General features: G+C 42.8%; 2 protein-coding genes and 1 pseudogene across 4 annotated transcripts in view; 2 read left to right on the top strand and 1 right to left on the bottom strand.

The window, feature by feature from the left end:
* Window positions 1–20864, top strand: part of PFKFB2 (6-phosphofructo-2-kinase/fructose-2,6-biphosphatase 2) — a 334000-nt gene that overhangs the window by 178960 nt on the left and 134176 nt on the right. The window lies entirely within an intron of this gene.
* On the top strand, window positions 260–3820 carry LOC127051590 (small nuclear ribonucleoprotein F-like; annotated as a pseudogene).
* PIGR (polymeric immunoglobulin receptor) overlaps window positions 3906–20864 on the bottom strand; it is a 32410-nt gene continuing 15451 nt past the window's right edge. For 2 of the 3 annotated variants that reach the window (XM_050954033.1, XM_050954032.1), the window contains exons 2-11: window positions 15919–16016; window positions 14370–14708; window positions 13357–13686; window positions 11290–11613; window positions 10412–10726; window positions 9252–9366; window positions 8346–8464; window positions 7554–7682; window positions 6005–6063; window positions 3906–4567 (exon numbers count right to left, since the gene is read on the bottom strand). In XM_050954033.1, coding sequence (XP_050809990.1) covers window positions 4490–4567; window positions 6005–6063; window positions 7554–7682; window positions 8346–8464; window positions 9252–9366; window positions 10412–10726; window positions 11290–11613; window positions 13357–13686; window positions 14370–14708; window positions 15919–15976 — 1866 coding nt within the window. In that variant the 5' untranslated portion in view covers window positions 15977–16016 and the 3' untranslated portion in view covers window positions 3906–4489. Of the gene's footprint in view, window positions 4568–6004; window positions 6064–7553; window positions 7683–8345; window positions 8465–9251; window positions 9367–10411; window positions 10727–11289; window positions 11614–13356; window positions 13687–14369; window positions 14709–15914; window positions 16017–20864 lie in introns of all 3 variants that reach the window. The other variant, XM_050954034.1, reaches the window with a different exon arrangement.

Here is a 20864-nt window from a genome sequence, read left to right as displayed (position 1 = left end):
AACATATTGGACCAAATTCATCCCAGGTGTAACCCTGTTGTGAGGTTGCACCTGGACTGAATGATTTTCTTTCTTTCTTTAGATTTCTGTCTTATGTGAGCCCCACATCAAAGGGCATCCGCCTTCACCATCCAAAGCTCTGGGTGCTTCAGACATACGGTTAAAAACACAGGAGATGCAAAGTAAAAACCAACCCAAAGCAGCAGCACTTGTTCCACTTAACGTATGTCATCTGATCATCAGTCCTGTGATCAATGCAGCATAAACCTTCCTTTACACTCTGGGCTTGTCTACACGGGGGAAAAGCCCAGAGTAGCTACTATGCACTAGCTAGTGTTCACTAGCTACTCTGTGCTAACTCTGTGTGGATGCTCTACCTGCCTGCTAACAGTGCTGCAAGTAATTTTTGTTTTTACCGCTGCCTTGGGCCAGGCCACGTTACCATGAGCTTGCCCCTGAACCCCAAGCCCTTGCTGAATGGGCTGACGGGGAAGCCGGTGATGGTGAAGCTGAAGTGGGGGATGGATACAAGGGCTACCTGGTGTCTGTCGACGGCTACATGAACATGCAGCTTGTAAACACAGAAGAATACATAGATGGTGCATTGTCAGGACACCTTGGTGAAGTTTTGATAAGATGTAACAACATCCTGTACATCAGAGGAGTAGAAGAAGAAGATGGAAAATTAGAGAATAAGTTTGTATATTTCTGGAAAATAAAGATCAGTTTTTCACAAAAAAAACCAAAACCCAAAAAAACCCAGTGCCCTCAGCACGCCCAAAGTTAAGCTAATGCACAGAAAGGCACTCTGAGTCAAAGGAAGCTGCAGCATGTGTACACATACCTGAGCTAGCTTTGATCTAGCTAGCTCCAGTAACACCCACAAAAGCACAGGTGGCAGCATGGGCTGCGAAAGCCCATCCAGGACTCTGGATATGTATTCGAGTGACTAGCCCAAGCTGCACCCTGTGCTGCCATGACTTCACTGCTATTGTTTTTGGAGCTAGCTAGATATCTACCTCTGCTGTGTAGACATGCCCATAGACTCAGGCCAATTATGCTTAGCATAACCAATATGGCATGAGGTTATTTCAACCCTAGGTGAACTACGGGAGTCCCAGAGTTCAGGCTGACCTTGGATGTTCCTGCTTTCATGTTCTGTGTGAGCAAGAGTGTGGGAAAGGGAGCACCAAGGGGAAGTGAGAGAGACAATCCGGTGGGAAAAAATAATGAGTAAAGCTGGGGAAGGAGCCTAGATACAGAGAGCAAACTCTCCCTTTCCCCTGGTCCTTCAGGCTGAGGTACATACGGCTTGTGGAGGGGGGCAGCCTCACTTTCCTGCTGTCCATCTTGGAACTCTTCCATGGTTCCTGGTCTCCAGGGCTGTCTTTCAGCCACACGTTATTAAAATAAAGACATGTAGCAGCACTGACCTCCAACCAGTGCTTTCACTGAAGGAATTAATAGGGTAGGGTGACCAGATGTCCCGATTTTATAGGGACAGGCCTGATATCTGGGGCTTTGTCTTATATAGGTGCCTATTACCCCCCCAACCCTGTCCCAATTTTTCACCCTTGTTATCTGATAACAGGCACACCCTTCCTTTGGCCAATATGTATTTATATCCCTTTTATAGGTTGTGAGAACCCAGTCAGTATTACTTTAAAAAAACCCAGCCTATTTTTGCTTATAGTGTGTGGTACAGTAATATAGGAAGCGTTCATGCATCTCCGAGCAGGTGGTGTGAGGCAGGGTCTGCCCCTTTTGCTAGCTTCAGTGTTATTGCTACCATCGTCCCCTCCTAGTAGCTGAACAAAGCTCTCATGCTTCCTCCCAGCTCTGATGACAAACCACAATGGCTTTCTTTGAAGTAGGCAGATGGCGAGGTCAGGAAATAACACTGCTTGCACTGCGGGTGTCGTCATGGAACCCTGTGGAACCGAGAACTTGTCAAAACATTTTCTTGAACATAAAGACTATGGGCCTGATTTTCTTCCTGTTTACACCAGTTTCACATCATGGCAATGCCACTGAATTCAGGGCAGTGACGTCCCCTTGTTTATACTGGTGTTGCTGAGAGGAGAGTCAGACCCAATAGACCTGAATCAAAGCCCATCAAAGTCACTGGAAAGACTCCCATTGACTCCAGTGGACTTTGGATCAGGACCCATGTTCTAAACATCTGAGTGGGTTTTAAAACTCTTCACTTCTCCTTTTTCTCCCAATCTCTTATGCCTCCTCTTCTTGAAACAGCCTCCCACTTTCCACGTATCAGGCACCCCCCTTCTGAAAACCCTCCACGAAACTTTCCAACATTTTCCCTTGTACCCTCTCACATGTGAACCACTGTCCCATATTTTGTATTTGTCTATGTTTGGTTGGAACCTTGTTATGGCAAAGGCCCTATCTAATGTCTTCAGCAAAGTGCAATGTGTTTATTCACCGCTCTGCGTAAGGAGAATGCTTAAGCAGTTGATTTGCTGAAACCACCTGCTTTTCACACTGACCAGTTTTGTCTCGTAGTTACTTTGTTCCGCTATCTGTCTCCACCTTCTTGTGTCTCCTCTTATACTCAGACCGTAAGCTCTTTGAGGGACCCATCACTGTGGTCCTTAGGAGTACTGTCATAGAAATAATAGTTAATGTATAAAACTTTTAATAGTTCACAAATAAGGCAGCAAGAGAACAGGTTGGTTATAGAAGTACAAGGATCTGGCACTAACCAAAGGACTCAGCCTTGTTTGTGTGTTGTGCTATTTTTTTATTAATTTCTCCCAGGGCTTTTCAAAGTCTCAGAAGCCTCACAGAAACCAGCAGCCAGGGCCCCAGATGCTGCAGTGAGCATGAAGTAATTCGAAGTGTCTCAAACACAAGGTCTTTTTGCTCTAAACTTGCTGCTGCCCCAGCTGCCCTTCACTGAGATGAGACAGGAGCTTGTGTCAATAGATTGCTGGCTGGTGAGGTGTGTTTTTCTGTACCAGATGCTGTAGCATGAGAAAGGTCAGTATCCCTACCAGATCTTTCGGTTCTGTGGATGAAGGATTCTACTGATAGAGGGTGTGAAGCTGTTTGTTCCCTCTGCTTTAGCCCACCTCCATATCTGAGACAGCCACTGGAGTTCAACTGACAGTGAGTGCTGGTGGCCTGTTACCCTGATGATCTCAGAAGGGAGACATGAAGGCCCAACCAGAGGGGATCCTGGCACCTAGAAGTCAGGATGGCAAGAGATAAGGGTTTAATCTGGGTCAGATTTTCTTCCTCAAACCAGCTCCTTTGCATTGTGTAAGGGGCATAAAGAAGCCAGAACTGGGCCAGATGAGAACCCCTTCGTGAAAAGTCAGGCACCTCCATTTCCTGTGCCAGTAATCACCCATCCCTGGCGTAGGGGAAGTGCTGGGGACAGAAAAGGATGGGCAGCTGAGCACGGTTATGTTCTGCCAATTCTCAGTTGGTGTACGGTTCCTTGAGGACCATAGCCAGCTGGTTTTGAGTTATGTTAGTGCAGCCCCTGGGAGGGACATAGGAGGGCTTGATCTGAGCATTCTTGGTACCTAGAAGACAGGCCAGCAAGATATAAGAGTTAGATGCCAATCTTCCTAATCCCCCTGTGCTGCTGTAATTTACACTGAGATCTTGACTGGCTCCCAGACAACCCGCATCCTTACTCCACTATAATGAGTAGATCCCAGCACAGGAGAGAATCTAGCCCTAACTGTATGTGTTACAATATGGTATAAATGTACCTGATATCTCCAGAGGTTTCTGGTTTTGAGTGACAAAAATTAGGAGATAATCTCAAGTGGCTTTTTTTATCCCTGGCCAGCTCCTTGCAAAAATGTGCCTCTCCCCATGGCATTCACTCCATGTGGTATCAGAAATTGAACAGAATTACTGATTTGCTAAAATACAATCAGATTCTTTATTGTCTGTGAAGAAAAAACAATTTCAGGCTACTTGTCTGCCTTACAGGTACTGCCTTATAGATTAAAAAGGTCACAGGAATCAAAAGAGACACTCACATTGTTCTAAAATATTTCCTGGTGCTTTAAAATCAAATGAGAGGTGAATCTTAAATGATCCTTAGGTAATGGCCATCCTTGGGGCTTGGTGAACTCTAAAAGGTGTGAGCTCAGCCTGCAGGAAAGCAAAGGCATTAGAGTTTTATTGATATTTCACCTCAAATATGCTTGAAATGAGATCCTTTGCCCTAAAAAAAGAAAAAAATCAAACTTCTGAGGGTTCAGCTTCCCCAAGGCAACTTATTTTTGGCCAGAAGATTCTTATTATATCACCACTCACAACCTCATTAAAAATCTTTTGAGGAACTGAAAGATCTAGATGCAGCAAAACGTTTGTTTGACAGTAAGAAATAGTGCAACTTGCAGATCTGTTGTTCACTGATTCAGAACACAGGAGCGTTTTCAATCATTATTGTTTTTTCCTTGTACCATCTTCAGAAGCAATTGTACTGGGACAGTCAAGGAACTTGCTAAGCCTCTCCCTGGGCTACTTTGTTGGCTTGAAGCAGGAATGTGCTGTAAGCAATATCCGCTTCCTCCTTGGAGTCCTGAATAAAAGGAGAGGAATCACATTATTCAGACTTCCCCAGAAGAACCAATGAGGCAGCAGACACTTAGGGTGACCAGATGTCCTGATTTTATAGGGACAGTCCCAATATTTGGGGCCTTTTCTTATCTAGATGTCTATTACCTCCCACTCCCATCCTGATTTTTCACACTTGCTGTCTGCTCACCCTACAGACACTGAAGGTGCTATGCAGAGCTAATGTGTACAGAGACTAGTGTATCCAATGCAAACAAGGTCCCCCACATTGCTACCACTGAGAGCATCCTTTTGTCATACTGTTGCCTACTCAAAAGGTTCAGGTCCTTTGGATCAACTTCAGAGAAGTGTCCCAAGTTTTGGAACCTGGAATTCTTTGCAAGGTGCCCTTCACTGCATCCTTGTTTTAGTTCTGTTGAAACTGGCATAAGATTTGCCTGTTCTAAAGGAAGTGTCATAAGCTGCTGTATTTCCCAAATTGTCTCATATCACAAAGACACTTTGCACTTCCCGAGTGACTTTCAGCTAAGGATCTCAAAGAAACTTACAAACCAGTTCATTCAAAGATACTAGAAGGGCATTCTTCGTGAGAACTTTGGAACTTGTTCCCTATTCTCACCTTCTTGGTCCAAAATAGCCCAAACGTGGCCTTCTGGCAATGCTGCAAAAGCCTATTTATGCTCTAACGATTTGAGGGGCAAGTTCCTAAAGGTATAAGTGGCTTTTCTGATGCTTTGATTTACTGGTTGGGTTCCTGGCACCATTAATTGTTAGGGCACCTAGAACTATTTGTTGTGGACTTTGTTTTAATAGTTGCTGACAGCTTAAGGAACACTAATACATAATGAAGCCTTATAGCACTCCTGCGGGATGTGAGAGTATCTTCATTTCATTTTACAGTTGGTTAAAGTGACTTGCCTGCAATTACACACACAGTCAAGAGTAGACTTTGAATAAAACACAGGAATCCAGGCTTTTAGTTCTCCTACTAAAACCACCATACAGCACTGCTTCCTGGCGTTAGAGAACTACTTGGTTTAACAGGGAAGAACTTGAAAGCAGCAGGATCACCGTGGCAGGCTCACAGCTTCTATTGATCCAGTAAATCTGGCAGTTTTAGATTTCTCAGTCTCCTCACCTAGACTCAGGCTTCCGGAACAATAACACCTGCTAATATTTCCAGCTGAACGGAAACCATAAATCAAAGCTAAGTGACTACTGTTAAGTTCTATGCTCTAATGATGTAGGTGCAGTAATGGGTTAGAAACTCCAGTGGAGAGGCTGCAGGTGTGATTCTTAATAGGCTGCTAATTGAGAAATAGTTGACCATAAATAGGGCATAGAGGGGGAAAGAGGAGCTTTTGCTGCTGAAGCTCTGCTGCCTGAAAGAAAGACTAGGCCGCATGCAGCACCTTGGGTTATATATTCTAGCTGTTCTTACCCTTTTCACCTTCCGTGGTTCTTCTGCACCTTCAGCATTGCCAGGGGTAGTTATAAATTCTGAAAAGCATAGGAGATGTTAGGGTACTGTGCATAGGAGATCATGCAGTGTAGGCCAAATCCCACTTATTCAGTAGTTCCTACATGCACTAAACTGTTGCTGATGTTCAGGGCACAACTTCTTCTCTGGGTTGATGTCAGGCTGAAGCACTGGCACTGTAAAGCTTTTGCAAATGCACCCACGACACCACCTTTCCCATGAACCAACTGTGCTGCATCTGCATTACGTGCTAAGCATCCCTGCGTATTGAGCCAGGGAAGCCTCTAGATTTCTAGGGGAGAACAAACATCTTTGATGTTTCTTTAAAAAGGTTTTATTTTCTGTTTCCAAAGATGACCAGTGACTCTATTGCCCACACACTGAGTTTGATGGTCTAGGTACTGGAGCTTATAGGCTTGTCATTCAAACAATAACCCCAACTACCCAAAAGATAAAAGAGATTTTAACTATTTCCTGTGACTTTAGTACTTGTGAAAGATGCTGAGATCAGAGACCAAGTCTCTATTGTTCCTATTTGTGCTTTTATATAAGAATGTCTATAGGGGGTCAGATCAATGGTCCATCTAGCCCAGTATCCTGTCTTCTGACAGTGGCTGGTGCCAGATGCTTCAGAGTGAACAAACAGAACAGAGTAATTTCAAGTGATGCACTCTGTTATCCAATCCCAACTTCCGGCTGTTGGAGGTTTAGGGACACCTGGAGCATGAGGTTGCATCCCTGACCATCTTGGCTAATAGCCATTGATGGCCCTATCCTCCATGAACTTATTTAATTATCTTTTGAACCTAATTATACTTTTGGCCTTCACCACATCCCATGTCAACAAGTTCGCCCAGTTGACTATGTATTGTGTGACTATGTTGGTCTTTTGGTTTGTTTTAACCCTGCTATTAATTTCTTTGGGTGACCCTTAATTCTAGTGTGTTATGTGAAGGGGTAAATAACACATCCTTATTCAAGCAGAACTGCCCATGATATTCAAGGTGCGGACGTACCAAGCATTTGTATAGTGGCATTATGATATTTTCTTTCTCACTATCTATTCCTTTTCTAATGGTTCCTAGCAGTCTGTTAGCTTTTTTTTGACTGCCACTCCAGTCAAAAAAAAGCAGATGTTTTCAGAGAACTATTCATGATGAATGCAAGATCTTTCTTGAGTATTAGCAGCTAATTTAGCTAGTTTTGTGTGTGTAGTTGAGATTATTTTTTCCAATATGCATTACTTTGCATTTAATATTGTAAGCACTTCTGGGAGAATCTGTTTTATATGTAATACATTTAGTCCATTGTAGAAACCATCCAGTTTGCAGTTGCTTGCTAGATACATTTTTTTAAAAGTTTTGCTTTTGCACAACAAAGTGAGAAAAGATCCCAGTATCTTTTCTGTAGCCAGCAGCCTCAATGCAGAATCCTCTTTATATGTACTATCCCCTAGGCCAGTCATTTATTTACCTCAAGATAAGTTATGGGTGGTTAATATGGAACTTACCATCCACTCCTCCTAGCTGGGTCTCCTGAGCATCATTTATGCCCATGTTGTCCTTTGCTCCATAATCTCTAGAATTCTCAAACTCTGACATGCTAATATTTGTTCTGTAGCTTCCAACCGAAACCAAATCTGTTAAAAGGGAGGCAGGGATCAGACATAGACACACAACATTATTTAATACAATGAGCTCCTTTGTTTTATACTTTCAAGGTAAATGTCTCACTAGTAGCCAGACCCTCTCCCTCCCCAGCCACGCACACATCTATTAGTACTGGATGACCTACAAAAGATTCTGGTGCTAGTAGCACTCAGATATTTATCTGAGTTTCTTTGGTATGGAAACCAGGCTAGATGTCTCAGGAGGACAAGCTTTCTTCAAGTTTCCTACTACTGCCTGATTTTCAGAGAGAGAAGGCAGTAGATCTGAGCACAGGGCTGGTGGAGCGGAAGCTCTAATGCCAGGAAAACACGCCTCCCGTTGCAGCCTCATTTTCCCTGTCTGTAAAATGGGATGGTAGGAGGGTCAATCAGCTAGATGTAAAGTGCTCTGAAGTACAATAATATTATTGAGTCCAGGCCACACATATTGTACTTTGCCAACAATGTTTTATATGGAGTTGCTTTGTTCTGGGGCAAAAGGCTGGGATGCTGTTCCCACCATTCATATACGAGGCTCATAGGCGCAGCCCAAATCAATACAGAGACTGTTGTACATGTCATATACCCTCTACCTCCAAATCTACAGTATTCTCTACGCCTCCTGGGAGGCCAATAAAGAAAGTTAGGACTCACCTGTGCGCTTCAGGAGCCTAAATTTAACAACCACAAAGACTGTAGCTAGGAGCAGACACACAACAGCAATGGGGAGCAGGACTGAGAGAATCACCTTAGAGCTGTCATGTTCCTGAGAGCTGGAAAGGGAGCAATTGAGCAATACACATGTGTGATCCTTGTGACTTTATATTGCTCTATACAGGACTGTATAACACAGATGAACCAGCATAGGCTAGAAGATCTATATAGAAAGCTTGTGCACAGTTATATACACAGAAATGCTTCACAATAGCAAAATCATGGATGGCTGAATTCAAAATTCAGAATCAAGTGAGATTTTTTAGAACAAAATCATCATTGCATTCACATAGTGATATTCATCTACAGATTTCAGAGCTATTAATAAACAATTAATAAAGCATCCTGACATCCCAATGAGGCAGATAAATATCTTTATCCCCATTTTGCAGATGGAATAGCTCAGACACCCATGGGTGAATTGGCTTCTCCTGATCCCAAAGGGAATGAGCATTCCAGGTTCCTGGACCCCAGTGTGCTGTTCTAGCTACTAGAACATGTTGCAACCTTTGTACCAACAGAAGTCTTAGAAGAATGAGTATTTGCCAAATGGCATTATGAGAAATGATGGACAAAAGTCAAAAAATTGGAGTTCAGAGTGGATAAACATTCAGAGTTTGGATGATTACCCAAAGCTGAGCCAAAATTCTGATATGGGCAAAATTTTGCTGGGAAACATGAATGGACAATTTCTGACAGTAATTAGTACCCATTGGAATTGAACATATCAGAATACATGAGAACTATAAAAAAAAGTTTGGTTGTAAAAATGGACAGGTTGGATGGGGCAGGTTAATTCTTATTCTTTTCCAAACCACTTTGGAACAAAGTCTTTGAGGGACTGACCTTGGTGAAGAGTTGTCATCTATGACCCCGTCTTTGTTTCGGGGAACAATACCATTTTCAGATCCTGTGTTGGACATAGAAACATCTTCAGATTTTGCATCGAGAGGGATTGCATCTTTAGTTTCAAACAGTAATAGATTGGAGTGGTGGGATATTTGCATCCAGCATCACCACAAAGAGAGAGAGAGAGAGAGAGAGAGAGAGAGAGACCAATATATTGTCAGCACTTGATTCATAAATAAGACTATTTTCAAAATGTACCCATTGATTTTCAACGAGACTTTGATTCCTAAGTGACTTTTTAAAACAGGAGTCACTTTTACCAAATGACCCCTTAGAAAATCTTGAGTGGTCTTCCTAGCCATGTATTAAAAATATTGTTTTTAATCCCTAGCTGTGTTACTAGTATGCTCCAGAATACGACTCAAATATTTGATATGCGTATCACCATTTATATTGCATGTTACTTTTTGCATTTCACTCAGCAAGGACACTGCTTCCCTTTGGTTTCTAGACAGTTGCTCTTCCTGGTTCTCATGCATGAGTTAACATAAGGATATTTGGTTTGGGTTTCCAACACCACATGGTTGTGTTTGTCCCCAACTTCCTCCAACCCTCTATCCCAAGAAAAAATCATCTTTATTTTAAATGTACTGAGATGGAGTTGAGCAATCGAGTTCCCCATCTATTAAATAGCACAATAGTCCTTATTTTCTTGTTCCCTGTGCTCTTCTCTATGTAAACTGTAAGTTTTGGGGGGCAAGGAGTCTCTCTTATGAGCTCAAAGGGACCCTGGTCTTGGCCAAGCCTTCTCAGTGCTGCTGTAATATAAATAATAATAACAATTAATAAATAATAGGGGCTGAAATATAAAAGTGGTACAGACGCAATTCTTTTTCCAGACTTGTTACAGTGACTGGAAAAAGGAAGAATTCTGTAACCAATGTGTGAATGAGAGTTACAGCGATAAACGTTGTGAATACCATGAGATCCTTAGTGAAACAGAAAGTGGGACCTGTCCTAGACAGAGGAGATTATGATGTTCTGAAATGCCACCACTTGGTTGTTGTTTAGAGATAGTGCCTCTCAGTGGAATGACACCATCATGGCTACAGGAAAAACCTTCCCTGTTTTGTCCTGCAATAAATGCTGAAGCTCACCTCCGTTTACTGTCAGGTACACTGCCATGGTTTCCCCATAGTGACCAGAATGGCTCACTCCACACCAATACCACCCTTGGTCTGTCTGTATTACTTGGTCGAAAGTTAGGTAGAGTGTCCTCTTCTCCTTGTCACAGTTGACAACCAGGCCGGTTTGGTTTTGCTCAGAGGAGATGAGACTTTGGCAGCCAGTGTTATGCCACTTGCACCAATATTTCTGGTAAGAATAATATTTGCATGGATAAGAGCAAGGTATAGTGACCCGTGTACCAATGACTGCATCAATCTCTTTTGCTCCTGTTAAACCAGGTTGCCCTGTTAGAAGGGAAACAAAACAGTGAGGCTGATTTTTATGACTTGAACAATTAATATGCAGAAGTACTGTTATCAACAAGGTGTTAACAGAAATATGTAATTACTATGTAACTACAAGGTACAGAGTACATCTATGAATGTAAATGCACCTTATATTGCTTTCATAACACTTAAATGTACTATATATGTGTATGGATACATATATCCCTATGTACTTCATTGTGTATATATGGCATTTAAATAGCATTTGTGTCAGAAAAGCCTGAAAAATAGTGAAAATGGTTGATGGGAAATTAGTGAAATCTTTGCACAAAAATTTCAAATGTTGTCCAAAAAAAGTTTTTGTTGAAATCTTGTACTTTTTGAAAAATTTCCACCAGCTCTAATTTGTACCTTGAAATGTCAAGCTTTACCAATCAAGATTATGAAGCTAAGAATTAGAAAATAGTTCTCCTCAGGGAAACAAGGCGCTGCTCTTTTATGCTGCTTTGGGAGGAACAACGATCAAATACCCGTATAGCTTGTGCTGGCAGAGACACTAATCACTACATGCGCTTTCATACCATCTATAATCTTCAGCTCCTTCGTAGATTTCCTTTCCGTTTCGCCATCCGTTATACACCAGTAATATCCTGCATCCCCTGCTGTCAGCTGGTTCATTATTACTGTGAATGTTCCGTTTTCTGGGTTATCATGCAGGACTATCCTTCCTTCATATGAATCTATCATAGTCGCAAGGTTGGTTATTAACTGATTGCACCCATTCTTCCTCCATTTGCACCAGTACTTGAGTGTGTAATTCCCTCGTGGATCATAGTGGCATTCGACAGATACCGAACCTCCTATGACACCATTTATTACGTGTGATCCCTGGGGGACAGATGTTTCTGGAGATACAAAATTGAACACTTGCTCTTAGGCTCCTCTCACACATTTCAGGCTGGGCTAACATGCATGCTGCATGTGCCTTGTTTGGTTGGGTCTGTTCCTTACAAAAAACATTTTAAAGTAAAGTTAATTGCAGGGATGAAATAGAACAGACTGACAGAATGGAACAATCACAGCCTGACCAGTGAGAGCTCAAGTTTCCCTCACACACTGCCTCCTGCCAGCCCACAGTGGAATAATGGGAGTCTTTCCCCTGACTTCCACGGATTTTGGATCTGGCCCTTGTGCCTCAATCCTGAACTGGAGGGACCCCCTCTAGAAGCCAGAAAGTAGTTCAGTCCTCCACAGACCTGTCATTCTGTCAAGAAAGCCAGCAAGGACACCAACGATAATGGGCATTTCCCTGTTGATTAAGATTTAGCATGAATGGCGCATGAGAAGTTTTGGTGTCCCCTTCTCTAGGAACCTGTGGAGAAACCTGGGGAACAATGGCTTGGCATCAGGCCAAACAATGTCTTCTCCAAACATCCAGGAATCCAAACACAAGTGGAGCAATCAGAGCCACACATAGCTCAAGAGGAGCAGCAGCCGCTAAAGGCAAGTTTACACAAGCTCTGCATTGGTTTAGCTGTGCCGCCTGTAGCGCGTCAAGTGAAGACAGAAGACGTGCTCTCCCATCGGCATAATTACTCCACCTTGGTGAGTGGCATAAACTATGTCGGCAGGAGAGTGTCTCCTGCAGACATACCTGATGTGAACAGTGCAAAACTAGTGTCACTCGGGGGTGTAGTAAGGTGGGGGGGACTTTCTCACACCTCTGAGTGTCAAAAGTTAGATCGACTTAAACGGTAATGTAGACCTGCCCTAAGACTGTTAGTGCATCCAACTGAGCATAAAAATACCTTTGACTTATTGCCTATAGCATCCACTCTTTGCACTTGTGCTTCGGAAACTAATCCAGAATGAAGCAATGAGGCTAATTCGCAGATTGTGCAAAGGGAGACCTATTCTAACACGCAGGAGTCTCCCAAAGAAAGTGGTGGCAGCCCCATCATGGGAGACGTTTAAAACTAGACTGGAGACTGGATTGTCGGGAGCTATCCTAGGATGGCTGAGGGGCTAAACTGTATGGTCTCTAACAGGCTCTAACCTTTTCTAAATCCTGTAGTTCTTTCTCTTCATATTGGATCAATATTTCTAAAAATTGCTTAGGCAGGCAGCCTAGTGGTCAGGAAAAAGTGTCTGGGTTTTTTTCTTCTATAGTCTGCATTTAAGATAAGCCAGTTAAATGGGTCAAATAGAAGTTTGCCCATCCCAAATTTGTAAAGAGAATTTGCCTTTTGCATGTGTCATCATGATCTTCTCTAAAGGCTGGTTTACAGAGAGGATTACAGCCTATTGCTGCTGCCTACCAGTGGAGTTACTCCTTCAACTCAAGTGATAGCTTTTCTGATGAAGGCTCAGGTTTAAACCCCTGCTGTCAACACACAGTGGAGATTACAACATAGAGTCTTTGGGAAAAGGACTTATGTCTTCTTATTTGTCTGTGATACATATAGGACACCGTTGGTAGCTAAATAGATGAAAACATAAAAGAATAACAAGTACTATTAATTTTATCTAGAGGGAATAAGACTTGTATCAGCAAGATTTTCAAGGGAAACTCAGACCCTTAGGAAATAAAATGTTAATCTCTTCAGACTTGGAATGGCTGAAATCTACACACCCTGCCCGTTGCTCACCTTGGTAGACATGAATATCCAGTTCCTTGGATTCTCCTTTCTCTCCGTAAATCCCAGCCCCACACAAATATACACCTGAATCTTCCTTCCTCAGCTGGGTCATATAGAGGCTGAATGACCCAGCAGGCTCCTGAAGGCTCAGCAAAACTCTCCCTTTGTAGTTTTCGTTAACATTCCCATAGGTGTCGATGACATTAGAGCAGCCTGTTTTCCCCATTCTGCACATGTACTTCCTCTCACTACCATATTCCGTGCCAAACACGCAGTTGATGGTCACAGAATGTCCCAGCTCAATGTAATAGAGTTCAGCTTCTTCGGGCACATTTGGACCTGTGTGAATGATAGTCCAAGTCAGTATCCAGAACTCAGACTGTATTGCAGTTTACAACACTCTTCTATACCATTCCCGATTGCACTGCAGTAATCCTACTCTTCTATACTTCTCTATACTACCTCAGACTGTACCCTTGCTAATCCAGTATAGTATACCTTACTGTACCCTATCTCTATACACATTCCCTTATTTTTCAACCCTGCATCATTTTGGACCAGGCCACCCCATATGCACTGCATTGCAGGATATCTTAATGCACCATTCTACTGTGCACCATATCATATGCTTCTACCCTATGTCATATGGCACTGTTTACTCTCCCATACTACAGTAGACCATACTGTAATGTCCTGTACTATGCTGCACCACATGATCACATATGGTGGTGTAAATTACAAACAACCTTTATTTTTGCTGTTAACACTTTCCACTCAGGAGAGTAGATAAATCAAGGAACGGTGGAGAATTTTGGCTGTCTTGAACAGAATTAGTGTACATCTCCTTTTTTATATGGTACCTTTACATTACAGTGATGGGGGTGCTAGAAATGCAGAGATCGTGGCTATTACTCAAGGTACCAATCACCTTGCTCTCTTGGATATTGTCGATGGATAGATTTCCCAAACACCATTATTACAACAGAAAAATAATAATGTAAGAAGCCTCCAGGCTGAGCTACCCTTTGAAACATCCAGCTTGACTTTGAAGGAAAGTCCTCTGTCATTGAGACCAATGCCACATTTATAAAAGCTGGTGTCCTTTTCCACTAGTTTCGAGATCTCAATGGTGAAGATGCCTTGCTCTGGGAAGTCTGTGATTGTTGCTCTGCCAGAGAAGTCTTGAGCAGTGTAGCCACTGGAAGAAATGACGGTCACACATCGCGATCTTGATTCCTTGCACCAGTACTTTCTGTCATGTCGGTTCACACTGGTGCGAGGGTAATAGCATTTCACAGTAACTGATCCTCCCAGCAAACCGGTCACCTGCCTTGGTCCGAATATGGGGTTTGAACTTGAAACTGGCAAGAGGAAACACGTTTCATGTTATTCACCACAAGTCAAGTCATTATTACACTAGCACCTTCAGGTCCCAGTGGAGATCAGGGCTTCACTGAGCTAGGCACATAGCCACAAACACAAAGTAAGAGACAATCCTTGTCTCAAAGAGTTTTCAGTCAAAATAGCCAGGACAGATAAAAGAAAAATTAAATGACTTGCCCAAGGTCACACAAGGAGTCTATGGCAGAGCCAAAAATTAATCTCCTGTGTTCCAGTCTAGTGCCTTAGCCACAAAGTCCTCTTTGTTTCTGAAAATGCTATGAAATTTCTGTAGCAATATAGAGTGGTAGTTACTTGTGATGGTTAAACTGGTTTGGATGAAGTAAGAACCAGTTCAAACTTTCATGCAAACTTGAAGTGAACCTCACTGTTTTAGCTCACTTGGCTTTTTAACATTCTTTTAATTTTCTTGCAACCTTGGTTTTCAGTCATAGGCAGAAATACTAAGTAGTTGTGAAAATAGTCACTGCTCTGATTATTCCATCCTGGCTCAAAGCAGCCTATATCTGAAATCTTGCAAAGCAGTGGGTCCCTGTCAGAGCTAGGCAACTCTTCCTTAATGATGGTTTCATCTGATAGTTTTGTTGAAACCCAAAACTCAGGTTTTGCCCATAGTTTCGCTGAGGTTCAAGAATCTTTGAGGAGTCAGGGGGGCCCTGAATTTGCAGAGATACCTGGGGCTGATTTTATCTTTTAAGAGAAACAATGCTAAACATGATGGGTATTATATTATTTTGGGCCAAACCATGGCAAATTTATTGGGCTGAGCTTTAAATTGAAATTTTAGGTCCATTTGAATCCCAAACTCAAAATGAAACTCAGGGTGTGGAATCCAAACAACAAAATGGTAGAAAGGTTTCTGTGAGCCCCATGGACAAAAATTGCAGTGCATCACACAGCTCTTGTTCCCAGGAGATTTCAGACCAAATACCACACCAAAGAGAGAAAGACCAAGGAACGGGAAAGCCAGGAAATCCTATATATCAGCTGACTTTCCTCTAATCTGAATGGTCTCAAGAGATCAGCCAGGGCTATAAAGAACATTTATCTATTTGGTCATAACTATGTCTTCACTGATATCTACTATATAAGATTAGCCTTACACTGACTGTGCTAAATGTCGGTAGGCCTCACACTCTTAACTTAGTCACTTTTTGGTTAGGTACTTACTTCTTGCAGACTCAGCTTGGAGGAAGGAGAGCAAGAAGATGAACACCAAGAAAGTCATGTTCCTTTCAAATGCCTGGTTCCCCAACCTCTCCTGAAATCTGTAAAGAACCACATTCAGAAGGTCACATTATTTACTTAGTTGGATATTAAAAAAATTTTAAAACCACCCATTGAACTGATCCATGATACAAACACTTTGAGTCGTGAGTTAAGCCACGTGCATGGAGTGTTACCAGAAATGTAGGCCTATAGCCATTTGTACTAAAGGAAAAACAGTATGATCAAGGGTTCACAGCAGGCAACTGGAACTCAGGGTACTTGTGTTCTTGACTCTACCGTTGACTCATTATGTGACTAGAAATAGGTCACCTAATATTCCTGGACCCTATTTTCCTTCTTAGTAAAATTGGGTGTCAGGTTGTGTGGGGTGCAATCCAGACCAGTGAGGGGTTGAGTCACTACCTGCCCTGTAATCATAGGTGCCTCAAATGCTATGCTACTGTAACTGCCTGCCTGTGATGTTCACAGTCAGCAGTAAGCATGCAGATATCACCCTGAGTGACTCTCTAGCAGCAGCTCTGATCCAGAAACTCTGAACCCAACAGTCTGCCAGCAACACAGCAATCACACTCCTGGTCTCTGTCAGCCTTGCTACTTGTAGAGTGACCCCAGCACACTCCCAGTCCTGAACTGTCCAAAATCATGTGCTCTGTAATGTCCAGTCCTCTCCTGGGCAGCTCAGAAAAAATGTTTATTTTTTCCCTCTAAAGTCACAGAAGAACATCATAGCTTATTAACTTCACTGGGGCAAAGACACCCTTCCATTTAAACACAGCATCGAGTTAGTTTATAGTATAAAAAAACCAACTGTATTAACAATAGGACATAGGTTAAGTGATGCCAAGTAAAAGGAATAAGGTTAGAAAGGGTTACCAACAAACACAAGTGAGAAAATACATATCTAAAAGACAAACTTAATCTATCGAGGTACATGCTTTGTTTAAAATGTTTTGTCTCACCAATCATTCTCCTTCCCAGCCAAGGCTTTTTTTCCCTCTATCAGGACCTTCTACAGAAGTACAAGAGGCTGGCTTCCCTTGTCTTCCTAGGTGAAGGATCTTTGCCTAAGTGGAATTCAGTTCCTGAAGACTTCAACCCTAACCCCCCCTGGTTGAAGGACCCATCCTTCTCAGTTTGCAAGAGCTCTGTTCCCTTTTGTCTGCATATCTCTGCTTATATCTCCCAAAATTTAATGACATGCTTCAAGAGGCAGGATGACTTCATTCTTCCCTTCTTATGGGCTTTCCATCTCTCTGTATGTAAACAGAAGTTCCATTGTCTTGATTCCACCAAGCGTACTTTACATAGGAAACAGGTAAATAGCTATTATGTTCCCTCCTGTCTAGGAGAGACCTGTTTTTCCCTTTGTTTAGACATAGACTGTAAAGCCTTATATCAATGAGTATTCATAATTCCTTATAAAGCAGGGGTCGGCAACCTTTCAGAAGTGCTGTGCCGAGTCTTCATTTATTCACTCTAATTTAAAGTTTCATGTGCCAGTAATACATTTTAATGTTTTTAGAAGGTATCTTTCTATAAGTCTATAATATATAACTAAACTATTGTTGTATGTAAAGTAAATAAGGCTTTTAAAATGTTAAAGAAGCTTAATTTAAAATTAAATTAAAATGCAGAGCCCCCCGGATTGGTGGCCAGGACCTGGGCAGTGTGAGTGCCACTGAAAATCAGCTCGCGTGCCGCCTTCGGCACCTGTGCCATAGTTGCCTACTCCTGTTATATAGTTTTAATACATACATTTTATGACAATATTAAACACCAGTGTGTCATTAGTTTTGATAAACGCCTACTTGATACGCTTTACTAATACAATAATATTGTACACAATCAGTTGATTCAGTTGCTTATCACTTGAGGTTCAGCCCCCCCAGTATAGCCCAGTGAACCTTCACAATGTGGTCTCTGGAAAGTCAAAACCCAGCCCAAGCTTCTCTCTCCTGCTGGGGGTGGGCATAGATGTTCTGCTGTCTCCTTGCCCGCTTGTTAGCTTTGTTTATTTGTGTGATGGGGTGTCCCCCACACACACGTGCCCTGAAGGGGTTAATGGAGGCCAGATAGGCCAATTAACCTATTAGGCTGAAGGCTGAGAGGAAAGTTCTAATTAGAGGATGCTCACCTGTGCGGGAATAGGAGGGGCTTCTATAAAGCCAGGGAGCTGAGAGCAGGCAGGGGACTGTAGGGAGGTGGTCTGCAGTCAGTCCCTTGGATTTGGGGGCTATAGAGACAAGTAGCCAATGGTGACTCCCTTGGAGAAGGGAATAGAGAGGCTGGTAAACCCTAGAGATGGGGGAGTGCTGGGGTAAGAAGCAGCCTAGTGAATAAGCAGCAAGGGGACTGAACTGACCTTGGTTGTGTGTGGTAGGGTCCCTGGGCTGGGACCCGGAGTAGAGGGTGGGCCTGGGTTCCCTTACTAATCACTGGGGAAATGGCACTGGAGGGGCAGTGAATGGAAGACTCCCTGGGTCACTGTGCGAGTGACACAGACTTTGAAGAACTAACTCCTTGAAGGGGCGAACACTGAATGACCTGGCTGGAGGGCCGAGACTGGAGAGCAAGAAAGGGGCTGCAGACCAGACTGAGAGAGGGAGTGATGGCATACAACTGAGGAAGTGGCACTGACCTGGTGTGCTATTCCCCAGAACAGCCAGGACGAGGTGCCAGACCTGCAGTGAGTGGAGTGCCCCATCACAAACTGATATGTAAAAATGGGCCTTCATTGTCTCTGCCTGAAAACAGGGCTGGTCAGAGACTCAAGTGGCCATTCCTTTGTCTAAGGTACACTGTGCTTATGCATTGCTAGCCACACACATTTTAAGAATACAATTTTAGCACATATTCATAACGTTTTGCACAAACCCTGTGTCTACATCAGGCAAGAATATTAATGCTCAGTGAGTTATTGGTTTTCCAATGAGACTTTGCCTGACACCTTTTTAGATATAGATTGTAACCATGGTTGAGTCAGGGTACACTGAATTGATCAGGCCAGCTGAAACATCTAGCTTGATACCATTAGGCCTCTAGCCATCTGGCATCTGGATGTTCTTACAGTCATGTGGGGATAATCATATTTACCTGCCTCCTGTGAGGTATTGCTATGCTAAATGATTTAATGTGTTAAATTCTTTATTATCTTTGCATGAAAGTCACTATAGTTTGTAGACCTGCTACAAGAAAGATTGCTTGCAAAGGTCTGACTTCCATCCATTAGAGGGCAGTGATATCATACAGAAAGTACTGTCTAGTGTATATTCCTATCTACAGTGCAATGGCATGCTAAAACAATCCAGGCTGGGCAGTGTTAGCACATGAATTTCTATGAGAAAAAATGTATTGTAGAGCTCTGCCCAGTTGAAGGTTCCCATGGATAATTTACTCTGGAGGACAAGGCTTGGACCACAGCATTCCACAATGTGATGTAAATTATTTTTGACTCTTGGTACAATATTTGTTTGGAGAATGGATTCATCTGGTGGTGGTTTCTGTTCTGGAGACACTCTCTGTACAGAGAATGAGTGAGACACCTGGATTCTGTAACCCCAAACAGCCTGTAAAAGCCAATACTTTTCTACAACAGTTCAGTATAAGGCATAGTCTTGTATTCAGGATGGCAGCCTGCACTATGGAATTACCTTGCTTCATGTTCCCTTCTGCCCCTCTAGTTCTTTGGTTATGAAAATCACCTCATACCTCCTGTGTGTGTGTGTGTGTGTAGACATTGTTATGCTAAACCATTGCTCAGAGCAAAGAATTAGGGCTTGTCGAACTAACAGAGGTACAGCTGTAGCACTTTGTGAAGAAGATGTTACCTACACCAATGGGAGAGCTTCTCCTATCAGCACAAGTATTCCGCCTCCCTGAGAGGCAGTAGCTATATCAACAGGAGAAGGCCTCCTGTCCACATAGCACTGACCACAGCAGGAGGTGAGTCAGGATAACTGCATTGCTCAGGAATGTCTATTTTCCACACTCCTCACCGATGGGCTTATACTGACAGTGGTTTGTAGGGTATACCAGGGCTCAGTCTTCTCCAAAGGAGAAATGGGCCAGGTCTAACCCCCTCCCCCAAGTTTTAAGTTTTAAAAATCCAAAGCAAAATCTGGACTCACACTTTTCAGATGGCTCCTAGCCTTATTATAGGCTGAACGCAAACCTAGATCCAAACACCTCTGAACTTTGAAGGGGCAGGGGGAGGTGAGAGTAAGGTAGCCAGATTGGGATCTGGATCCAAACTCTTCAACTTGGGCCCATTTTGGAACAAAGCCCCTTTTCAGGAGTTTGGTGCCTCAGTTTCTCCCTTTTGCTTTTTAACATTATTCATCCAGCAGGAAGAAAGATTGTTCACTTGGCATCACATTGGTTGCCAAAACCATGCCTTAAAAACCTTCTTCTCCCATAGGATTATATTAGATTTCTGACCATTGGTCATCTTCATTTTTCAATTACAGGTACAGATCTAAACAAAAAGTGTTTCCTCTTTTTCCCCACCCCTCCTTCCTCAACTTCTGATAAAAGCAGCAAAGAATCCTGTGGCATCTTATAGACTAACAGACGTTTTGGAGCATGAGCTTTGGTGGGTGAATACCCAATTCCTCAGATGCATGTAGTGGAAATTTCCAGGGGCAGGTATATATATGCTAGCAAGCAAGCTAGAGATAACGAGGTCAGTTCAATCAGGGAGGATGAGGCCCTGTTCTAGCAGTTGAGGTGTGAAAACCAAGAGAGGAGAAACTAGTTCCGTAGTTGGCAAGCCATTCACAGTCTTTGTTCAATCCTGAGCTGATGGTGTCAAATTTGCAGATGAACTGAAGCTCAGCAGTTTCTCTTTGAAGTCTGGTCCTGAAGTTTTTTTGCTGCAGGATGGCCAC

Source organism: Gopherus flavomarginatus, chromosome 5, assembly GCF_025201925.1.
Source record: "Gopherus flavomarginatus isolate rGopFla2 chromosome 5, rGopFla2.mat.asm, whole genome shotgun sequence".
NCBI classification, from domain to species: Eukaryota; Metazoa; Chordata; order Testudines; family Testudinidae; genus Gopherus; species Gopherus flavomarginatus.
The sequence above is the reverse complement of the archived record's forward strand: the minus strand, read 5'-3'. Positions and strand labels throughout refer to the sequence as shown.